General features: G+C 41.1%; 1 protein-coding gene across 4 annotated transcripts in view; it reads left to right on the top strand.

Annotated features, from left to right (window-relative positions):
• KLF12 (KLF transcription factor 12) overlaps positions 1 to 19,207 on the top strand; it is a 232,740-nt gene that overhangs the window by 195,392 nt on the left and 18,141 nt on the right. For all 4 annotated transcript variants that reach the window (XM_066313389.1, XM_066313390.1, XM_066313391.1 and 1 more), the window contains one exon: positions 12,561 to 12,718. In XM_066313389.1, coding sequence (XP_066169486.1) covers positions 12,561 to 12,718 — 158 coding nt within the window. The remainder of the gene's footprint in view (positions 1 to 12,560; positions 12,719 to 19,207) is intronic.

The raw sequence follows: 19,207 nt of genomic DNA, 5'->3' as shown, positions 1-19,207 counted from the left end.
GCTTCCGAGAGAGCAGATTCCCTTTGCTTCTTTGCAAGATTTCCTTTGTAGTGTGACTGTGCTTCCAAGTATGAAAATAAATTATAATGATGATAGTGTAAATAATAAATACATCAAGTATTGATAACGAAGCCATGGAAATACTATGTAGCAATAAATAAGACAAGAAGCATCATGTGGAGGAAGGACATCTGATCTCCATTACTAAGGTGTCTGCAAGAAATTCTGCTGGTGGCAGGACGATTTTTCTGCATAGGTGGAAACTTGGTTCTTTCCCTCATCCCTGAGACAATTTCAAATCAAAGGAAAAAGTTTGCTAACCTGAAAAAGGGTGGCCATTTAACTTCCTGTTAAAAAATGTTCATTTAACTACTTCATTGTACTGTATTACTATGAATTCTCTTTCTTTTATTGGGCAGCATTGTTTTCAGATTATTAACCTAACTAATTCTTGTGGGATTAAGTGAAATAAAATTGATTTCATAAAGCCTGCAAGCATGGAATTTTTTCCCTGTTGCTAGTGTGTAGGGAGGGGCCAGGTTAAAAATTGGATGGTTGCAGAGCTTGTTCAGCTTTGTATGTTTTTATCCTTTCCTGAACAGGACGTGAAATGCCTGTTGAAAACAGCAGAATAATTTCTATCAAATAATTGAATACTTGGCTTCCCAAGGGAAGACATGCGCCCTTTTACCAGTGGGAAAACATTCCTTGCCAGCAGAATGCATTATGTTACATTTCAAAAAACCTGAAGAGGCAACTTAATTTGAATCTTAGGCAGTTTAAATCCCTGCATAAATTCACATGCAAAGTAATAGTGAATGTAAACACCCAAGTCCTCAGTTCAGTTTTTGCTTTAGCAGAGATGGACCATGCTTGGAGTGAAATCTTGACCTTTACTTTGATGGCAAAAAGCCATCAGGATTTTGTCCTTGCCTTTCTAAAGAAGATTACTGTCATCCTAAAGATGCTTGTAGTTTTCCCTGACCAGGGAATGGCCACAGTGAGGGCCACCTGGTTTTTCAAGTGGATGACCATGAGAGCAAGCCCATGAAGCCACCTTGACCCAGTGAAGCCCAGAGGAGTGGAGTTGCTTGGCTACCAACCTAATCAAGACTCTTGGAAAATTGTTATGGTATGTTTATCAGGAAGAATAGACCTTGTACTCTGAGTGCAACTGGAAAAATTTCTGTGACAAGCAAATGTGTTAATGATGTATTTCCTAGTACAAAATGTACCCTATAGCCATATGCCTGCTTACAGAAGAAATTTTGATCTTAGTCAAACCTTGCCTCTCTCAGGAGACTTGAGAGCCTAAATGCAATTCTGCCTTGGTGAGAAAGTGTTAAGAGTATTGTTCATGAAAGCAATACTCTGGTTTCCTCCTTCTGTTGGGAAATCTTATGTTTGACTCCACTGAAGAGGATGGGAGCTTCCCAGACTACATAAGGTCCATGTCCAAACTGGATATCTGTGTAGCTGCTGAGCTGGTGTAATGATAAACAAGAAATAGTTGAAATCTGACTTTTTGGTATGTGTGAAAAACACATTAGTGCTCTGCTGCGTAATTAATTACAAGTGGAAAAACTCTACTTACCACAGACTGACTATTTGCTGTGTGGAAATCAGGTTGATTTTAATAATAGAGAGAGGAAAAGGGATGTGGTGCACATGATGCAATAGATCTGTGCAAGGCCGGTAAAAAGATGCAGTAACTCTTCCAGCTCAGAGATGGTAGTCATGAGTTCCCCTCTCTTGGCAGTTGTGTGTCTGAGTGGTTTCTGCAGCTTTCAGGGGCACTTTCCATCCCAGGGTGCAGATGAAGCCACCAGGAGTCTTTCAAATACTAGCAAATACAGAAACTACAGCTGTGTAAATTTCTGCCTCTGTAACCTGTGACATTCAGTGACAAAACCTGGCCCTGTGATTGTCTAGAGAGACAGTCCCCAGCTGGGGAATTGGCAGCAAGTCTGGGGGAAGAGGGGAGAAATTAAAGAAGAGAAAAAAAGTGGCAGTCCTTGAGAAAGGTCTATGAGAAGCTGGACCTGGTAAAACCCAGAACGTTGGTTCAGGTGAGACTACTGCTATAAATAGGTGTGGAAAACCACAGACGCAAGGAGAGATAGTGGGTTTTCTTCATGTTGCAGTAATGTATTAGTACTCTGTTCATGTACTGGGACCTCACTGTACTTCGTTTTGCAAACACAAAACAGCCATAAAGATGTGCGAGGATCTCATAATCCAAATGAAGGAATACATCATTGATATGCATGGCTGTAAATCCCAGGTACAAGGTAGCATATTGAACAGAAAAGCTGGCCTCTTGTAAAAATAACTACATCAGGATTCCTCGTTAATGAAAATGCTTAGTAACACAATCTGTATGGCTCCTGAGGGGTATAGTTTAGATTTATAGGATGTTTTTCTCTTGTTCTTACATGAAAAATTCCTTTCAATAGGAGAGGGTGTTCTGGAAGAACAAAACAAGCAAAACTATAAATCTCAGAATTTATTGATTAGAAAGTATGTTAGGAAAAGAAACTCACATCTCTGAAGTATTGTCTTGTGCTCAGTAACTTTTTTGTCCCCCAGATGAATTAAATATAGTGCCTTTTTTCCTAGACAGATCAAATGGGTATGATAGTTACATTATCTCAGTTATAGATGCATACTTGGCAATATATACTCTTGCACAAGAGCTTGTAAAGGGCTGTGGGGCATAAAAAAATTTGTCTTCTGAGACGACTTTTTGCTGCGGGTGCCAGGCTTTCTTTACATACATATATATATATATATATATATATATATATATATATATATATATATATATATATATATATATATATATAACCACCGAAATGTACACTTCAGTGTGGTCAACCATTTAGTAGTTAACACAATCTGCTTGATGTCACAGAGTATGACAGATGACCACCCATAATTGCATTACACATAGGTACCTAGGGTAATCAAATATTTAACTTATCAATAATAACCCTTCTGAACAGGAAGAAAGTAAAGGTCATTCACATGAGCTTCAGTCCCAGTGGAAACAATGTCCTCGTTTAATATCACTGACTTGGCAAAGATGTTAGTGGCAATTTTGTCAGCTAAGGATACAGAACAGAGTATTTTTAATCACCACTGCAGTTCCACATTTGTTACTCTGACCAAGAGAAGGTGGATGCACAGGCAAGAGTCATCACTGTACAGTCACTGTGTTATACAATGTGAAGAATCAGAATTAGAGATGAGAGAAGAAAGTGAAATCTGGAGAGCAAGGCAGAACCTTCAGGGAGTCCTGCACTAGAAAGTGAAGGGTCTGTGCTCTCAGAACAAAGGTGAAAGACATGAAAGATACGTACACACTCATATTATTTCCATGATGAAAATTTCAGCTCATCCCATGTCTGCAACAGACTCGTTTTTATTTCCCTTTTTAAATATTTTTCTGCTGAGATTACCAGTATTGACAAGGCTTGTTTGCAGTATGTGTTGCCAGAAAAATGTCAAGAAAAAGTATGAATCAGAAACAGGAGGGGTAAAAAGCAGGGCTCTGTGATCTCAGAGCTGAGTTGTAGGTGCTCAGTTACCCAATTTTCTGCTCTGTTTAGAAGGAAACAAAAAAGAAAGAACAGACTCAGCACTGATGCAGCCTCCATCTGGAGGGAGAGTTAGTGATCACTCCTGTTCTGCCAGCCCTGAAAGGAGGAGACAAAATAAGATGCTTTTTCTCTGCTGGACCAGGTTCGGCTCCCAGGCCTGAACTAGCATGCATTCAACATGTGTGGCATACAGGATTTCAGGAATTATTCCTGCTTTCAGGAAGATATATACAATGATTCATCTTCAGATTCGAAGAACAAACCCTTGCCCATGCACTTTAGTCCGCTTGCAAGTTCATTGTGAAGATATGTTTCCCCACTGCTTGAGGTTTCCTTCTTTTCATGAATTTTCACTCAAGTTCAGAAAAACATCAGGCTAAAGCAAAGCAAGCTAATTTTGGAGGTTTTTTAAGAAAAGTGAAGGCTTATGTTAGCTCGTGGTCACTTAGAAGCCTTTTGTTGTAATGTGTAGATACATGTATTTATGAACATAAACACTTTGCAGGAACTATTCAGATAAAACAAGCATTCATTAGAAACTCTTTAGAATTTGATTATGGTGGGCACTGGAACTCATTGCCCATAGAAATGAGCTTTTTTTTTTTTTTTTTTTTTTCCCTGTCTTTCAACATTTTCACCCCTAAACAGGGCAAGACTATGAACAATTTGGTCTACCTCTAAAGAACCTTGCTGAGCAGAAAATTTATAGTTCTCTCCACAGATGAGTTTTTTTTCTGTTAGTCTTTATTCCATGATAATACAGTGTGTTACAAAAAGAGATATTAACATGGGCTTCAACATCCCGTGCAGTCTTTGAACTGTGTTCAGCCATCCTGATGAGCTGGAAGGCTCAATACTGAAGCTGTGCAATCTTCTGTAACATGCACATGTTAGGAAAAAATACTTCAAAACATTTGTAAACTGCTGTAATGTGTCATCTCAGAATCTGACAAAATCTAAAGACAAGCGTCTCACTTAATATGAGTTCATGTGTCCAAACCAAGGGAAAGGCAGGGCAGTGAAATAGAATTATCTTTATTATTACTGAAAATGTTAAGTCTGTGTGTAAAACATGATAGCCTTCCTGTTAAATACTTCTAAAACCTTTGCAGGTAGAAACAAACTCCCTATGCCCTGGCCTGTTAGGAGAAACACAAAATTCATCCTTGTTAAGGATCATCTCAGTAATTTAGTAGAGCTGGTCTGGGGGTTGCTGTTCCTCAGGTTTGGCTGCTGTGGGATGTAGTAGTACAAGCTGTCATATAGCCATGAACTTTCTCAAGACCAGGAAAAAACTTTTTAATGATGTAGACAATGTCTAGGTGCCAGGTAGTTAGCATGTAATGCCTTTGCTGTTTTACACAATAGCTTTCTTAGGTAAAACTTTGTCAGTTAATAAGGGTAAAATAGATGGTAAGATTTTGGTGGCTTTTTTTTTTTTTTTTCCTGTGACATTTCAGAGTTCATCATAGATTTGATTCATGGGTTTTCTCTGTCAGAAGTGCTTTACAGCCTTCCAGTCATTGGATTTGGGGAGTGTGCTGGAGCATGTCATAGATGCTTACTGGCCCAGTTTCCTTTCCTTAGAAACCCAGAAGAGAGGAGCAGTGTGAAAGAGGACAATAGGGTGTGTATTTGGGTGTCAGCCCACTGTGGAGCTGAGCTGCATCTCAGAACATCAAATTCGAAGAGCTGGAAAGTGCTTCTGGATCCCACAGCATGAATATAGATCAGGAGGATCAAACAAATATCTCATGTCTCAGCTTAATGCAGCTGATAACAAAAGTGATGAATAGTTTTGATAAGATGTGCTGTCGTCTACATCAGTGCTTTTCTTAGTAGGCCCCAAAGTTCTTTGCTTTTGCCAGAAGTTTGTTCCATGTAGTTGTGCCTCTGCTTCCACCCCAGCCAGAGCAATGTTGTGACACACTCAGGTTTTGCAAGGCAGCTCAGCAGTTCAAGTACCTTTATCTGGTCTCAGCTGTAAATGCTGCAGAGAAAGTCAAGGTCAGAGATGTGCAGGGTGTTGTTTTGCTGACTGCCCAGTCAGGAATGGCATGGGATTTGCCATATGGAGCTGGAGCAGAGGATCTTCTTTACTGGGGCACTGCCACTGGCAGCACCCAGCAGTGAACACCTAGGACAGAGCATAACAGGAGAAACTTCTGGTGCTCCTACTCCCATGTGCCCATCTGCTCCTAGTGCAATTTCGCTCCAGCTCAAGCACTTTCTGAACCAAGTGTATTCTAATCATCTTTTATCTCTGTCTTGTTTATTCATGTAATTTTCCCATTTAATATGTGTGCTGCTTGTGTATCCTGCCAAATTCCTCTGTTCCTTCTTGACAAAAAGTATATTTTCCAGTATAACATCCCCTTGAAGTACAGTGATTGAAGTAACTACTGCTAATAAAAGAGTAGCACATATTTTCCTTTTATGATTGCCTTAAATAATACTGCTTGATATGTTTTAATGTCTAACATTCCTAAGGCAGCTGTTTGCCTTTCATGAAACATTGATTAGAATCTAAGAATCAAAGAGGAGAAAAAAACACGTGTGTGTATGCATGCACACCTGTTAATGACCAGGAGACAGTAGCAACTTTGTGTTTTTTCTTAATAAAAGTAAATATTTGAATGAGTGAAGATTTTTATCAGGAGATGACACTGATATTTAAGCATTTTATAGCAAAAAACCTACTGTGTTTTTGTATAGTAGGATTTTGGCATCTGACTACTGGGAGGAGTTTTAAAAACTGTAATGAGAAATAATCCATGTCATATTTCTTCATGGTGTAGTGTTATCGCTATCCTGAGTGGGATGGTAACATTACATGACCTACCAGAAAATGAAATTACATTATGTGAAAAGCTGCTACAAAATAAGTTCATTGATAGCTGGAATCTGGTAAATGTGATTCAAAGCCCCTTTTCAAAAAGGCACACAGTACCCACATGTCTATTAGAGTGTGAAACTTAAAGTCTTAATTAATAGAAGATACTTTGTCTTAAGTGACATCAACTCCATGAATGAGTGGTGTGCTGCTGTGGGTGTGTTCATTCAGAGAGAAGAGCCAGAGGAGCCAAGCAAAGGTGTTGGGACTGTGCTCATCTGTGCTTCTGAGGGTCTTTGGTGAAGAGCTGCTCTGAGAACCAAAGGAGGAGTGACAGCTGCCATGGGGGCGTGTGAGCATGCTGCTCAATGTGCTCAGGGGGTGCCGTCCCACACTGAATCCAAAGGCTAGGATTTAATAACATTATGTCTGTAGTTAGTCACTTAACAGCTCTAGTTTCTATAAATGTTAAGCAGCCAAAACCCATAGTGCTTCTTTCTGCTGCCTTGATTCCCTTTGAACACTGAGCAAATTCTATAGATACAAGGATTTTCTTCAACTGCTCATTACTGTCTGAATGCAGGCTTGTTGTACTCTAGTTTTCTGCTTTTATTTAATTTGCCTGCACTTTTAATTACCATAACTTACAGGCTGACCCAGAAGCTTTGCATGTCTCATAAAGTAAAGATTCACATTGCTAAATTTATACAATATTTGAATATTTGAGTCTTGTATAGTGACATATTTTTCCCTTTAATAACATAAAACCTGTAAATATCTGAATGTCCAAAATTGAACTGAGGGTGGGATATGAATGGTTCTATCATGTATTGCCAAAACACATCGTCATAGTTATTTGACATGGTCATATCTCCCAATTTTGTTTCAGCCTATCTGTGTGGGTATTCTTCTGTGTGTTTTATAGTCAAATATTACAAGAAGCAACTTTTCTGTAGAGCAAAAGCTGGATTTTCCAGTTGTTCCTGGTGTTGATTGCTTATGTCCATGTTCTCGATTTCTTCACACGTACTCTAAATTTACATGGAAGCTGTAGTAATCACAGCTGGTTGCCACTAAAAGGGGTGATGACACGCCCTTAACCCAAGGCCACAGGTTCCCATCCTCTGCCATATGTCAGTGCAAGTACTTGGCAGATTCTCCTACTTAGGGAGTCAAGTTTCTCAGATTTTTTTTTTTTTTTTTGGCAGAATTTCCTTTTTGTCATTCTGAGTCGTGCACTGGCTTGCTGCAGAATCAGGCAGGTGCCCATGCCAACAGAAGGCAGGCAGATTGGGACTGTCCTGATGTGCCATCTCAGGCAAATCCCTGTAGTCCAGTGCTCGGGGGCTGAGAAGCACAAGAGGACCAACTCGTGTTACACAGTCTGGCCTGCTGAGCCCCTCATCCAGATGCTGCAGGGGCCTGAGACCCATCTGGTTTTTCTTCCTGTAGTAGCCAGAGCCGAGGGGCCATGGCTGTTACATCCTGGACCTCACCCCGAAGGGAAGAGTACATCTGCTTTTAGCAGCCATGGACTGCTACTAGGGTGCAGCCACAAATCTCAATTAACTACAGGGCCAGCCAGGGAGAAAGGTTATTGAGCCTGATTGCTATACAGGAGAGGCTTAGGTAAAGTGACAGGGATATTGGGCGCAAACTGGTGTGACTTGTTACCCCTGGATCAGTGTGTTTTCCATGAGGTCTTCAGAGGCAGGCAAGATGTGTAGCTAAAGAGTCTGAGCTCATAGTGGAGGAGCTAAAGAAGAGTAGAAATGGTAATCATAAGGATGAAGATACAACACTGGGACACTGCCTGGGTTTGTAGAGCAAAGCGTGACTCGCTGCACGTCCCTGGCTCCTTGCTGGCCATGTCAGGCAGCTCTTGGCCGGCTCACTGGGATGCCAGCAGCACCCAGGAGCTCGTGCTTGGGTGGCCGAAGGTGACCCTGTGTGTTCGCCACGGGGTGAGCGCACTTGAGCGCGCTGTGAGTGGGGAGCAGCCAGCGTGCAGGGACTTGTGCTGTGTCACGGGACTGAACACAGTTCAAGGCTTTAATAAACAAACTGTGTTCCCCAGGCCGCTCTGCTCTGCATATTGCTCACAAAACACAGGATCAGTATAAAGACACCCATTACATGTGGTTTGTAACAGTCTTGCTGCCTGTGTCAAGGGCTGTTCACAGTCTGCACAGAACAGAGGCAAAACACCTGGGAAGTCACGGGCAGCATTTGTAGAAAGGAAAAATAATCCTGCAACCAGGGTTCTTGTAATCCACATCTCATGCAGTGTGGATGACGTTCAGCAGAACTTGATGGCCATCTAGTGGTGAAGCCCCAGTTGGTGTTAGGTTTCACAGACTTGTTGAGACAAGCACTTGGCTTTGTGTGAGTGGCAAAGATGCATGTTTTCACTTCTAACTGGAAGTAACACATCTGAATTTTTATAAATCACCCCAAATGCTTGCATTGGTTTTATTAATTCCACCCTACCAACCGTACTGACTACAGGTGTTGAGCTGCTCATGGAGGCAGCCAGAAGTCGCCTAGGATTCCCATTAGGCGTAACAATTTCTACACTAACATAGAAATTACAGCTGGTTCTAGAAATAACAAGCTGCAAATAAGCAAACATCAAACTGACAGGTCTGAACCCAGTTTTCGTCTTTGTTCATTTATCTTTCAAACTTCATGTTTCAGCAGTAATTTAACACATCCTGCTGAGCTGTTACGTGTGGCATCAGTCCTACTGCAAAAGCCCACCTTGAACCTTAAAGGCTGTTTGAGATCATGGCCATTAACAGAAGAATTTGCTGCTCCTCCTCAGGGTACCCTGGTAGCTCTTGGCTGATGACAGGTTTCCTAGTCTTCCCTCTGTGCAGTTGCTGGGAGGACACTTAAATTTGAAAGAAGCTGCTACAATATGGTTTGTTTAGGCTTTGGTTGGGGGAGGAGGACCACTCTGGTCTTTTTTGTGGTGTTCTTTATTTATTTATTTTATGGAATTTTAAAATTCTTTTTAAACAAAAAGGAAAAGTAAGTTAGTTGAAAAAATAAATGCTTGTGAATTCTGACACATCCATTTCCAAGTCTTTGTCTACCATGATGCCATCAAACGGAAGTTTTAGGAACCCTGTGCTGACCAGAGATACCTGGCACAGCCTCTGTCACCTTCAAAAGGCGCAAAATGTGATTTTGAGGACTTCCCTTCTGTCTGTGGTCAGTGAGAGTATTTTCTAGAAATTGCTTGAGAAAGAAGAAGGTGTCGCTTTACTGTTTGCATGGCAAAGGGAAAGAATATCAGCAAATCATCTGGAAGTTACTGTGAGAGGGATTGACTTGAGAAAGCTCAGAAAAGGGCTTTGTGCTTTTTTTAGGGTCTTTGGTGATATCCCCATTTGAAGTCACAAAACTTTTGTAAGGCTAAAACAAAGTTGATGGTATCAGGTAGATTTTGGCTCCTTTTCCACCAGTGAATATGTCTGCAATGGGGATCCCCTGTGCCACAGGAGTTGAAGTGGCAGAGGAAAACCACCTTGGACATCTGCTCTCACTTGCCATGTGAGTCTCCTCTGCTGGTTAATTTTGTCATCTGTGCTGTGAAGGGAAGGCAGGAGGTGACATTTGCTGGTTCTAGCTGACAGTAGCTTTTCTCCTTGCTGTGCTGAGCAAGCGATGACTGTGAAGCTCTCAGGGGGTGGTGACAATATTCGTCACCTTCTGTGGCTTACTCAGTTATTTTCCTTCCTGTGGGATAAGTAGGGTCTTACACTTTTTAGAAAGAAGGAGCAATCCAGTTAAAAAGCAGCAGCATTGATTGTGTGCCACCTTCATGACACTGCTCTGTGCCATCCTCTTCTGTATAAATAACCGGGAAAGCACAGAGCAGTTCCCAGCAGTGAGATCACTTTCTTGTATGTGACAAATAGCTTTTTATGAGGTGCTGACTCTTCTCAAGGCTCATTTTGTCTCGGGGCTGGAAATTGCAGCAGTATTTTAAGCTTGATCCTCCTCCTGTTTAAATGAGCTCTACTATTCAGGATCTGAACGCTCTGTTACAAAATAGGGGTTTAGGACAGCTTAAAAGTTACTTGCAGCAAAAAGGATGCACAAATACTTATTTCTAAAGATCAGGATTTCCTGGGTTTGAGCACTGGATTTTGTTGGATTGGATTTTTTTGATTTTGTATGTTCCATATTTGTATGTTCCATAATTGAGCTTTAACATTTGATTTACATATTTGCTTTTATTTCAGCTGGTGGGATGTTTAAAAACAGCCCCAACTGGAGTAGTGAAACCATTCTCAGTGAATCGTATAACCCAAGACTTTTGTTTGTTCTGAGATTCAGATGTTTAAATGCAATTCCTAAGCCAATTCCGTGAGAGCTAGACATATCTGTATTCCAGTCATATAGTTAAAAGTGCTAATGTTTCTTACTGTCTAGGGGGCAACTTTTTGCCAGCTAATGTTGTTACTATGGCTCTCTGTCCACTTCTTTCTCCATTTTAGGAATTCTCCGCACATCTGTTTACATGAATTATATTATAGGCAAAAATAATTAATCTGGAGAATTTCTTAACTGCAGGTGAAAGATGAATATGTGTTAAAAGAGTACTGTTCAGAAAGAAAGTACTTTTTTTTTCCTCATTCATGCTTCAAATTAGGATTGTACTGTGAAAATATTTAAACAAAAATAAAAATGCGTAATTTGGACTACCACTAATTCAAGGCTTAGAGATGTGTATGCAGAAAATTAGAACATTAGTGAAATCATGTGCTAATGTTGTGAGATGCTTTATGCAAGCTTTTAACCTCACATGAATAGTCCTCAGCAAGTTCTGTAAAGCTCTAGGAGTTCTGTGTGTGCTGTAACAACTGTAGCTGTACAGGAACTCCTCTAACATGAGCTTGCAGTGTTAACAGAGGTGCTTCCCAGCAGATGCATCTGCGTCAGTGCTCCTTTCAAATGCCTGCATTAGCACCATAGCTTCCCCAAAGGTTCATGCGCTTCATTCAGATTGATCTTGAGAGTCTAAAAGAGCAGGCTGATGAATCTGTAGCCTGTTTACCTTGAATGTCAATAAACCTGGGAAGTCCCAGAAACCTGATGAAGGGCAGAGTTGTTCCAGTGTTTAACTAAACAGGCTGGTGTAGCTGTGGGTGACTGTGATTGCTGTGCAATATAATCACAGTGAGGTTGATAGGATGATCAGTTGATAATGACTTATGGCTGGGTAGTATAATTACTGGCAGTCAATGAAGGTTTGAATCCTGGCCTGCCAACTTGATAATAATTTATTAACCAAGCCAAATGCATTGCTGTAGCAAGGCTTTCTTCAAGTATTAGGTCCAGCACACACTGTACTTAGAAACTGATGCAACATTACTTCAGTGCTGTATTTTAATTGCTTAAAATTTGGGTAACTGATAGGCCATAGGACATTGCTGTACATGGAGTATCTTTGATAAGCATTTATGTGTTTCTGTGGGGATTGTTCTCTGGCCTTGCTCTAATAAACTTCATTAATCAATGGTCTGAAAGAAAATAAATTTTGTTGGCTTGCATGTGATAGATTGAGAATTGTGAAATGAGAAAATGGAAAAATTGCTACTGCAGGGTGATCTGGATCTGTTAGCAGTCTGTATTCAAGCAAACAACAGGTGTTTGGTCTATTGCGAGGATCCATGGCTCAGATCTGGATACTGGAAACACATTTTCATAAAAGGTTTCAGGGTTTTTATCTATTTAAACTTACCACAGAGAAGTTATGGAGGCTTTATATAAACTTGTTTAGAAAACAGTTCAGTTCAGTTTGTACCTGGACACATGTCAGATAGAAATAGAGCTCAGATAAAGTCAGGCTGCTTCATTATTGGAGCAGTATTTCAAGGATCATGGTGGGTCTTTTGGACAATAAGCACTTCTAAATCAAACCTTCAGTTATTTCATACTGCAAAATATGCTCTAGTTCAAGCATTAATTGTGTCAAAGTGTAGAAATTAAAGTAATTCATTCCCTGTTTATGTGACTTCTAGCACAGTCACGTCTGTTACAGCTGATTTTTTGGGTCCTGGGATATACACCATGTTCTTGCTTCATTTTTTTGCTTCCATTCTGTTTTTCAGTTCAATTTCACCATTCAGTATTGAGAGCACAAGGCGTCAGAGGAGGTCTGAGTCTCCAGACTCCAGGAAGCGGCGCATCCATCGGTGTGACTTTGAGGGATGCAACAAAGTGTACACAAAAAGCTCCCACCTGAAGGCTCACCGGAGAACGCACACAGGTGAGATTTGCTGGCACTGTGCACTGTGGTTAATGGAAGCAGGTGTCTTTCTGTCCAGTTTGGGGCATAATGAACTTGTCATCATACCACTAAGAGACAAAGGCCTGTACCTGAGCAACAGAGATGTCTGTGAGTGCACTGGCATCCTTGTGCAGTTCAGGAGTGTGCTTTTGAATGGAGCTTCCCTGTCATTCCCTCTTGGCAGCACAAGACTCTTCTCTGGTGCTGATGTGTCAGCACCAGCCAGACTCTTCTCAGATGAAACTCAACAGAAAAGTGGCCTCTAGGGACATACTTGCTGTGCTTCAACAAACAAAGGGTGGTCATTGCTTGGGACCAACCAGAGCTAGTCCAGAGAAAACCCTTGAGAGCATACAGTGTGGTCATGAATCTTCAGCTGTGTTTTTTCCACTGTACAGACCTATTTCTTTTAAAACTACTTGCTTTTAGAGATGTAACCTTTGGATGCCAGGAGCTCCTGAAATCCTTCAGTTCAAGGGTAAACTAAAGTCCTCAGTATGTCTTTCTGGAGGCTTTCAGAGGCACCTGCCCCATACTGGAGAGGGAAATCATCACTGTATGAGAATCGGTCACACTAGATCCCTACAGCAGAGATGCAGGAGGGGTGCCTAGAGGAGCTGGGTCCCATTCAGGGGTGACCATATTAACACTCAGTCAATACCTGGTGTCCTTATTAACTTTATGGCCTGTTACTAGTCTGTATGACTGGCATTTAAGGGTAGCTGAAGCAGTGATGTGTAATAGTTGTAATTTTATTGTGGATAAACTCAGAAGCAGCAATTTGAAGTTGTCAAGAGCAAGTCTATAAGACGATTGATTGGATGGCTAGAAAGGCAGTGGACAGAACACTCTGAGCCTCAGTGCTGTTCCGTACTGTGGATGCTGATTTGCTTAAATTAAATTTATTGATCTCTCTGCTCTTAATGGACTTCAGCAGTCTTGTAACTCCTTGGAGGAAAGATGATGTTTATCCAGCATGTAGGACAGTGTTGTTCTTTGCTGAGAATCTGCTGGCACTTTCTGTGGTCTGATGTACTCTTTAGAGTATGTGATATTATTTTAGAAAATTAAGTGAACACTTCTCCATTTCAATTGAGGCTGCATTTCCATCACTCTTTCCAATATGACTTTTGGCTGTAGGACTTTCGTTGAGAGGACTTCTGAACACGGCTCCATCCTAATATCTGCTACTAAAATGATTTCTATAAGGTGTTAGAGTCCCTTCCTCAAACAGCAGAAATGTTCTGGTGATCTGGAAATTTCATTACATTTCCTTTCAGACTAATTTTCCTGGTTTCTTCTTCCCTCTTCTTTCCCATTTTAAATGTGGTCTTTCATCCCTACTCTTCTAATATCTTTTAGATACCCTTACCCTGTCACCTTTTTCTGTCACTCTTATTTTACCTCTTTTATCCCAGTCTAACCCTACTCTGTCTCTTTCCGTCTCCCTGACTGTGTTGTTCTGTGTTGTTTCTTTTCTTGCCTGTATCGCCCTTTGAGCATTACGTGGCTGTAACGGCTTCAAAGACAGAGAGCGCTGCAGAGAAGAGCCAGAGAGTATTTGGTTTGAAACAAAAATAGCATTTATCTGCTTAGACCACAGGGAAGTCACTCTTCTCTATGCTGCCAGACTGGCGACCAGCCCAGGAGTATAAGCAATCATTGTGTGAGTTACCAAACTAGATGTGGACAACCTCAGAAACGTCACACCCAAGTCGGCCCAGAAACAGAAGAAGCTCTTTTCTGCTGTGACATTTTGAAACACTGAGAATTATATTTGTTGGACATCTGTAATTCTTCAGTGATCTCATGGGGCAGACCAGTGCCTGCAGGTAATGCACCCAAATCAGTGTTAGATAGTCAACACCACTGAATCTCAGGCCTGTGCACTTAGGGTGCTCTGAAGTAGACACTGAAGGCTTAAGAGGATGTAGGTAAATCGCAATTTAAGCACATACAGCTCTCCACCAGCACAAAACTAATTTGTCTACCTGCTGTAATCATAGGATCCATATCTCCAGCCGTGGTTCCCTGGCAGCTGGGTGTCAAGGCTGTGCTATCTGTCTGGCATCTCTGGGTAGTCAGAGAAGAGGGATTGGCACCTCTGGGGCATGTTATTCCCTCTTCAGGTATACCCAGGGATTGGCTTGCAGAGGTGCTTCTCTTTCACTCTGAGTACAGAGGAAACCCAGATGCCTGCCAGGCTGTGAGTTGGCTGAAATGAATTCCCACACCAAAAATCAACTGCCTGAACAGTTTTGTAGTCATGCTGGACATTGGTTTATTACTTCAGGGAAAAAGAAAAACAACATTGAATCAAAAGCCTTCATTAAATAGTCAACTGATAACTGCTTTATACTGACATTGCAGTAGGCATGAAAGAAATGTAGTCTAGAAAAATGGTCAGTGCTGAATTCAGCCAGGGGATCCAGTGAGAAAACTGTGTCAAGCTGTTAAAAGTAAGTGTGTTTTATGGGACACTTCAGGGGTCTTGATAAGAAGTTGGTGTATTCAGACGTACATGTAGCATTGGCCATGAGTGTATTCCATGTACTAATCTCATCTTGCAGTTTTTATCTTGGCCTTTACTTTTGCTTCAGGCAAAATAAGTTAATTATTCACATATGACCCACAGTAATTAGTGCAGTTCTGGATAAGTATAAATGAAGTATGACAGCTATGCATGCAAGAGTGAGCAAGTTTCAGTAGGAAACTTTCTGAGAAAAGATCACAGAAACTCGGCATTGCATAATCTGTACCTTATTTTTTTTAGGCATACTGATTTTGCTGACAATTGTTTACCTAAGCAGTATATGTTTGAGAACTTTTTTTTTTCATTTACTCAGTGATCTTAAAAGTCTTTTCCAACCTAGATGATTTTCTGTGCATAGCCATTGTAACATTCACAGTGGTCTAAACACAGGAGGAAAAACAATGTGGTATTATGACAGGATGGACAGATTTTTAGTTGGGAGGTATACTTCTTTTCATCCTAATGAAGAACGGAAACTGACTATTATAGATGGTACCAGTTGAATTTAATTTTCTTGGAGTAACTCCTAGGTTTTTAAAGTATGCTGTCATCTAGCCCCTCAGTATTTGCCACCTTTAAAGCTTCGTGTGGTGGTGTGGGCATGGAGTCCACTGGGGGGCGGACTTGAATTACGTATTGTCTCTCTGACTGGTAAAACTGCAAGTGAAACCTTTGATAGATAGAGCATTGCATAAATCACATGCACTGGTATTAAATTGCTCTTTCTAGTATCAGCTTCTTCTTGTTGTTTTGCCAGATCATCAGATAAAGCTATCAGGAGGTATCAGGTGTGATGGAGAGCCTTCAGGGCTGGCAGACAATCTCACAGCTCAGGTTTATCAACTCTTTCTGCAAGGAGAAACTATGAGAAATGGGTTCACTGGACTTGGATTGAGTTAGTTTCTGCTTCAGTGAACTTAAAGAAAATTACTAACGTGTAACTCCACAAAAGGAATAATCTTTAAAAGTGGGAAAACCAGCAGCCGTGGGTTGCGTTCCCGGTTTATGTTCATCTGTGTTGCACTTGGCACAGGTGCTGGCCCCAGGAATGGGGAGAGTGTTACTGCTGTTTCCAAGGGGTGTGTGCCTGTGCAACCCTGGACTCACCTTCTTCACTTTTCTGCTTTTACTTTGAAGATGGAGAGGGAAACAAGTCAGAATGCTATTTTATGGTCTGCAGTGGCTATTTCAGTCCTTTTAGGTGGTACTAAAGTTGCCGTTGACACTTCCAATGGGACAGCTGAGTCCTACATACTGAGTAATACTGGTTCTTTCCATTGTATGAACATCTGAATATCTGAAGTTGCTCATCGTTAGATCCAGGTCTAGTTCACCATGGCTACCCCCATACCACATGGAGAAGCCTAAGAAGTTTAAAATGTTGTGTGAATCACCCTGAAGAAGTCAACAAAGAAAGAAGATGCCTGCTTTTAGGTTATGTGGGACATAATTTTACAGTGTCTGAAACAAAAGAGATTTGTTCCCTGTCTCTCACCTCCATAGGATTTTCATTTCCTGTAGTAGTAATCAGCATTCTGTATTTCTGTGTGATCTTATTTCAGTTGTTAGTTAAAAATTTCTAGAAGAACGTGAAAGTGCAGCTTTCTGGGGTCAACAGCTGCAAAAGTCTGGGATTTTCCAGGTGGCATGAAGTGAGAATAAATTTAGTCTATGGGTATAGGCGCTGTATATCCACAGGCATGGCTTTGCTCCTGCCTTGTAGGTGTGGAGGAGGCCAAGGTCTGTGACCAGAGCACTTTTGTGGGACTCAGATACTGGGCTGCACCAGCTGATGCTCTTCGTCCATGAGCCCCAGTGGGCACTGGGTCTGAATCACCCTTCTCAGTGCTGCTGCTGCAGTAGGGGGCTGCTCTGTCAGGCCCTTGCAGAGCCAGGCTAAATATAGCCCCCAGGCCAAGTGAATTTTTTAGTGTTTGGTGCTTTGTCCTTGATCAACGCCTATATCATTCCTGAGAGATGAGAGCAAATACCTTTGCCACAGATGTAATGAAGTCTATTTGTCAGTGTCAAGGGGTCTTCAGCAGTTCTACGTGGAGACAGTAAACATCTCAGAAGTATTGATTTGTACCTGAGAAAATGACAGCATTCCCTCCCCAAGATGTTCCTTTGTAGCTGGGTTGAGACACCACCCTAGAAGAGAGAGAACTAGTGAGTACATGGGTGTTTTATTTAGTCTGTGCTTTTTCAAACATTGCATTCCTCTCACTCACTGTTGCTCCATATATTATTTTAATATGAAAGGGCCCCTGTCATTAGTCTTTGTTCACATTTTCCTTTGAGCGCTTTCTGAGTGGACTTAAAAAGTCAGAGGCACCAAAAAAACTATTTTTGTTCTGTAGGTTTTAAAACTCCATTCATTACCTGTTGTTTTCTTTAAGGTCTGTTTAGTGCCTTTTGCTAACTATAAGTTCCAGAGAGATATTTACAGATGTGTAATCCCTGCTTTAGACAAATATTGGGAAGAAGAAACATCTTCTAAATAATCTGTCTCGATTTTTCTTGAACTGTGTAGGTTTTTGGTCTCTAACACCTCCTTTTCACCTAACTGCCAGACTCACACTTCAAAAGTCCAGCTCTTCTTTCTCATGTCTTATGCTCTCCTTGTCCCTGAGCTCTTCCTGCACTGTAAAAATCTGTTGGGAAAAAATGTCCCAACAGCAAGTTCATATGCTGTTTCAAAAACTGGGAATTTAAATAAACAAAACAAATTTAAAAATTAATTTGCTTTAAGTAAAATAGGAGGTTCTATTTGTGTTGGGTGATGCTTTTATTTTCTAAGAAATACTTTATTTTAGTGTTTTAAATTATTGCCAGTTTCAATAAACAGTGGAGCTTTCCAGTGTGAAAACGAGTATATTTCATGGAAGTTTTCCTTTCTAGCCTTTCTGCTCTTTCTTCATGCAGTGTCTCATTAGAAGATAAATAGATTATTTAATAAATGAAACCTCAGCCTACTCCCACTCCCTGATGTGGCAGGCTTCACATTTCAGGACAGAAATATATTTAAAAGCAGATGTGTGCTGGTGCTGTATGTACCAAGGGTGAAAGGGCAGGCTCACCAAAGCCACCACAACCTAGAAAGATGATGTAGAAGTGGGAACCTCTGGATGTATTGAGATAGTTGTCTTGAGTGCAGCTAGTTACAGGCAGGTGTCCATACCAGAAGGAGCTTGTACATCCAGTTCTCTTCCAATAGCTGCTCTGTGGAAAGTTAAATTATTTCATTTCTGGCACATTTTGCAAGCTCTGAATTCACCTTACACACAGGGAGTCATTCCTCTGCATTGTAGGTCTGATGCTGTGCCGATATGGAAGAGTGCCCGTGTGGTTATTCCAAGGCACTTTGATGGGAAAGCAAGTCTAATTGCGTCTGTGATTACTTTCAGTCTCAAGGTTATGAAAAATATTTTCAACAGTGCCCCTTGACTTTGTAAATATGGGGTGCATATGTGTTTTGTCTGTGTGTGGCACGAGGGAATAATGATAATTTCATTATGCAGAGTAAGATTTTCTCTAAGCCAACCATTTAGTACTTAATTCTCTACCTCCAAAGAGCTGCAGTTCATCTAAGGTCTCTGGCGTGATTGTGGTCTACCATGTGTAGCCCTGTGAAGTGCCATGAAGGCAAGAAAGACGTCTTTACTCCCACTGCTTCCAAAACACTTTCCCAGATGTTGCACCCAGACCTGGAGGAATAAAAACATAATCCAGTGTTTCCAACTCTTGCAGCCAACTCAGTCCCCAGCAGAGGGAACAGCAATTTGTTGCTGGTGATACGCCATGCCTTTTGGGAAGTGTGTCTGAAGTTGGTTGTGCCCATCCTTTTCTTGTCAGGGCAACCTTCGATTGGAAACAGTCTTTGAGAGTCTAGCATGCTCAAAACTGCATGTAAGCATCATAAAAGCCTTTTAAAA

The sequence above is a fragment of the Sylvia atricapilla genome, chromosome 2 (assembly GCF_009819655.1).
Source record: "Sylvia atricapilla isolate bSylAtr1 chromosome 2, bSylAtr1.pri, whole genome shotgun sequence".
Classification (NCBI taxonomy): Eukaryota; Metazoa; Chordata; class Aves; order Passeriformes; family Sylviidae; genus Sylvia; species Sylvia atricapilla.
The sequence above is the reverse complement of the archived record's forward strand: the minus strand, read 5'-3'. Positions and strand labels throughout refer to the sequence as shown.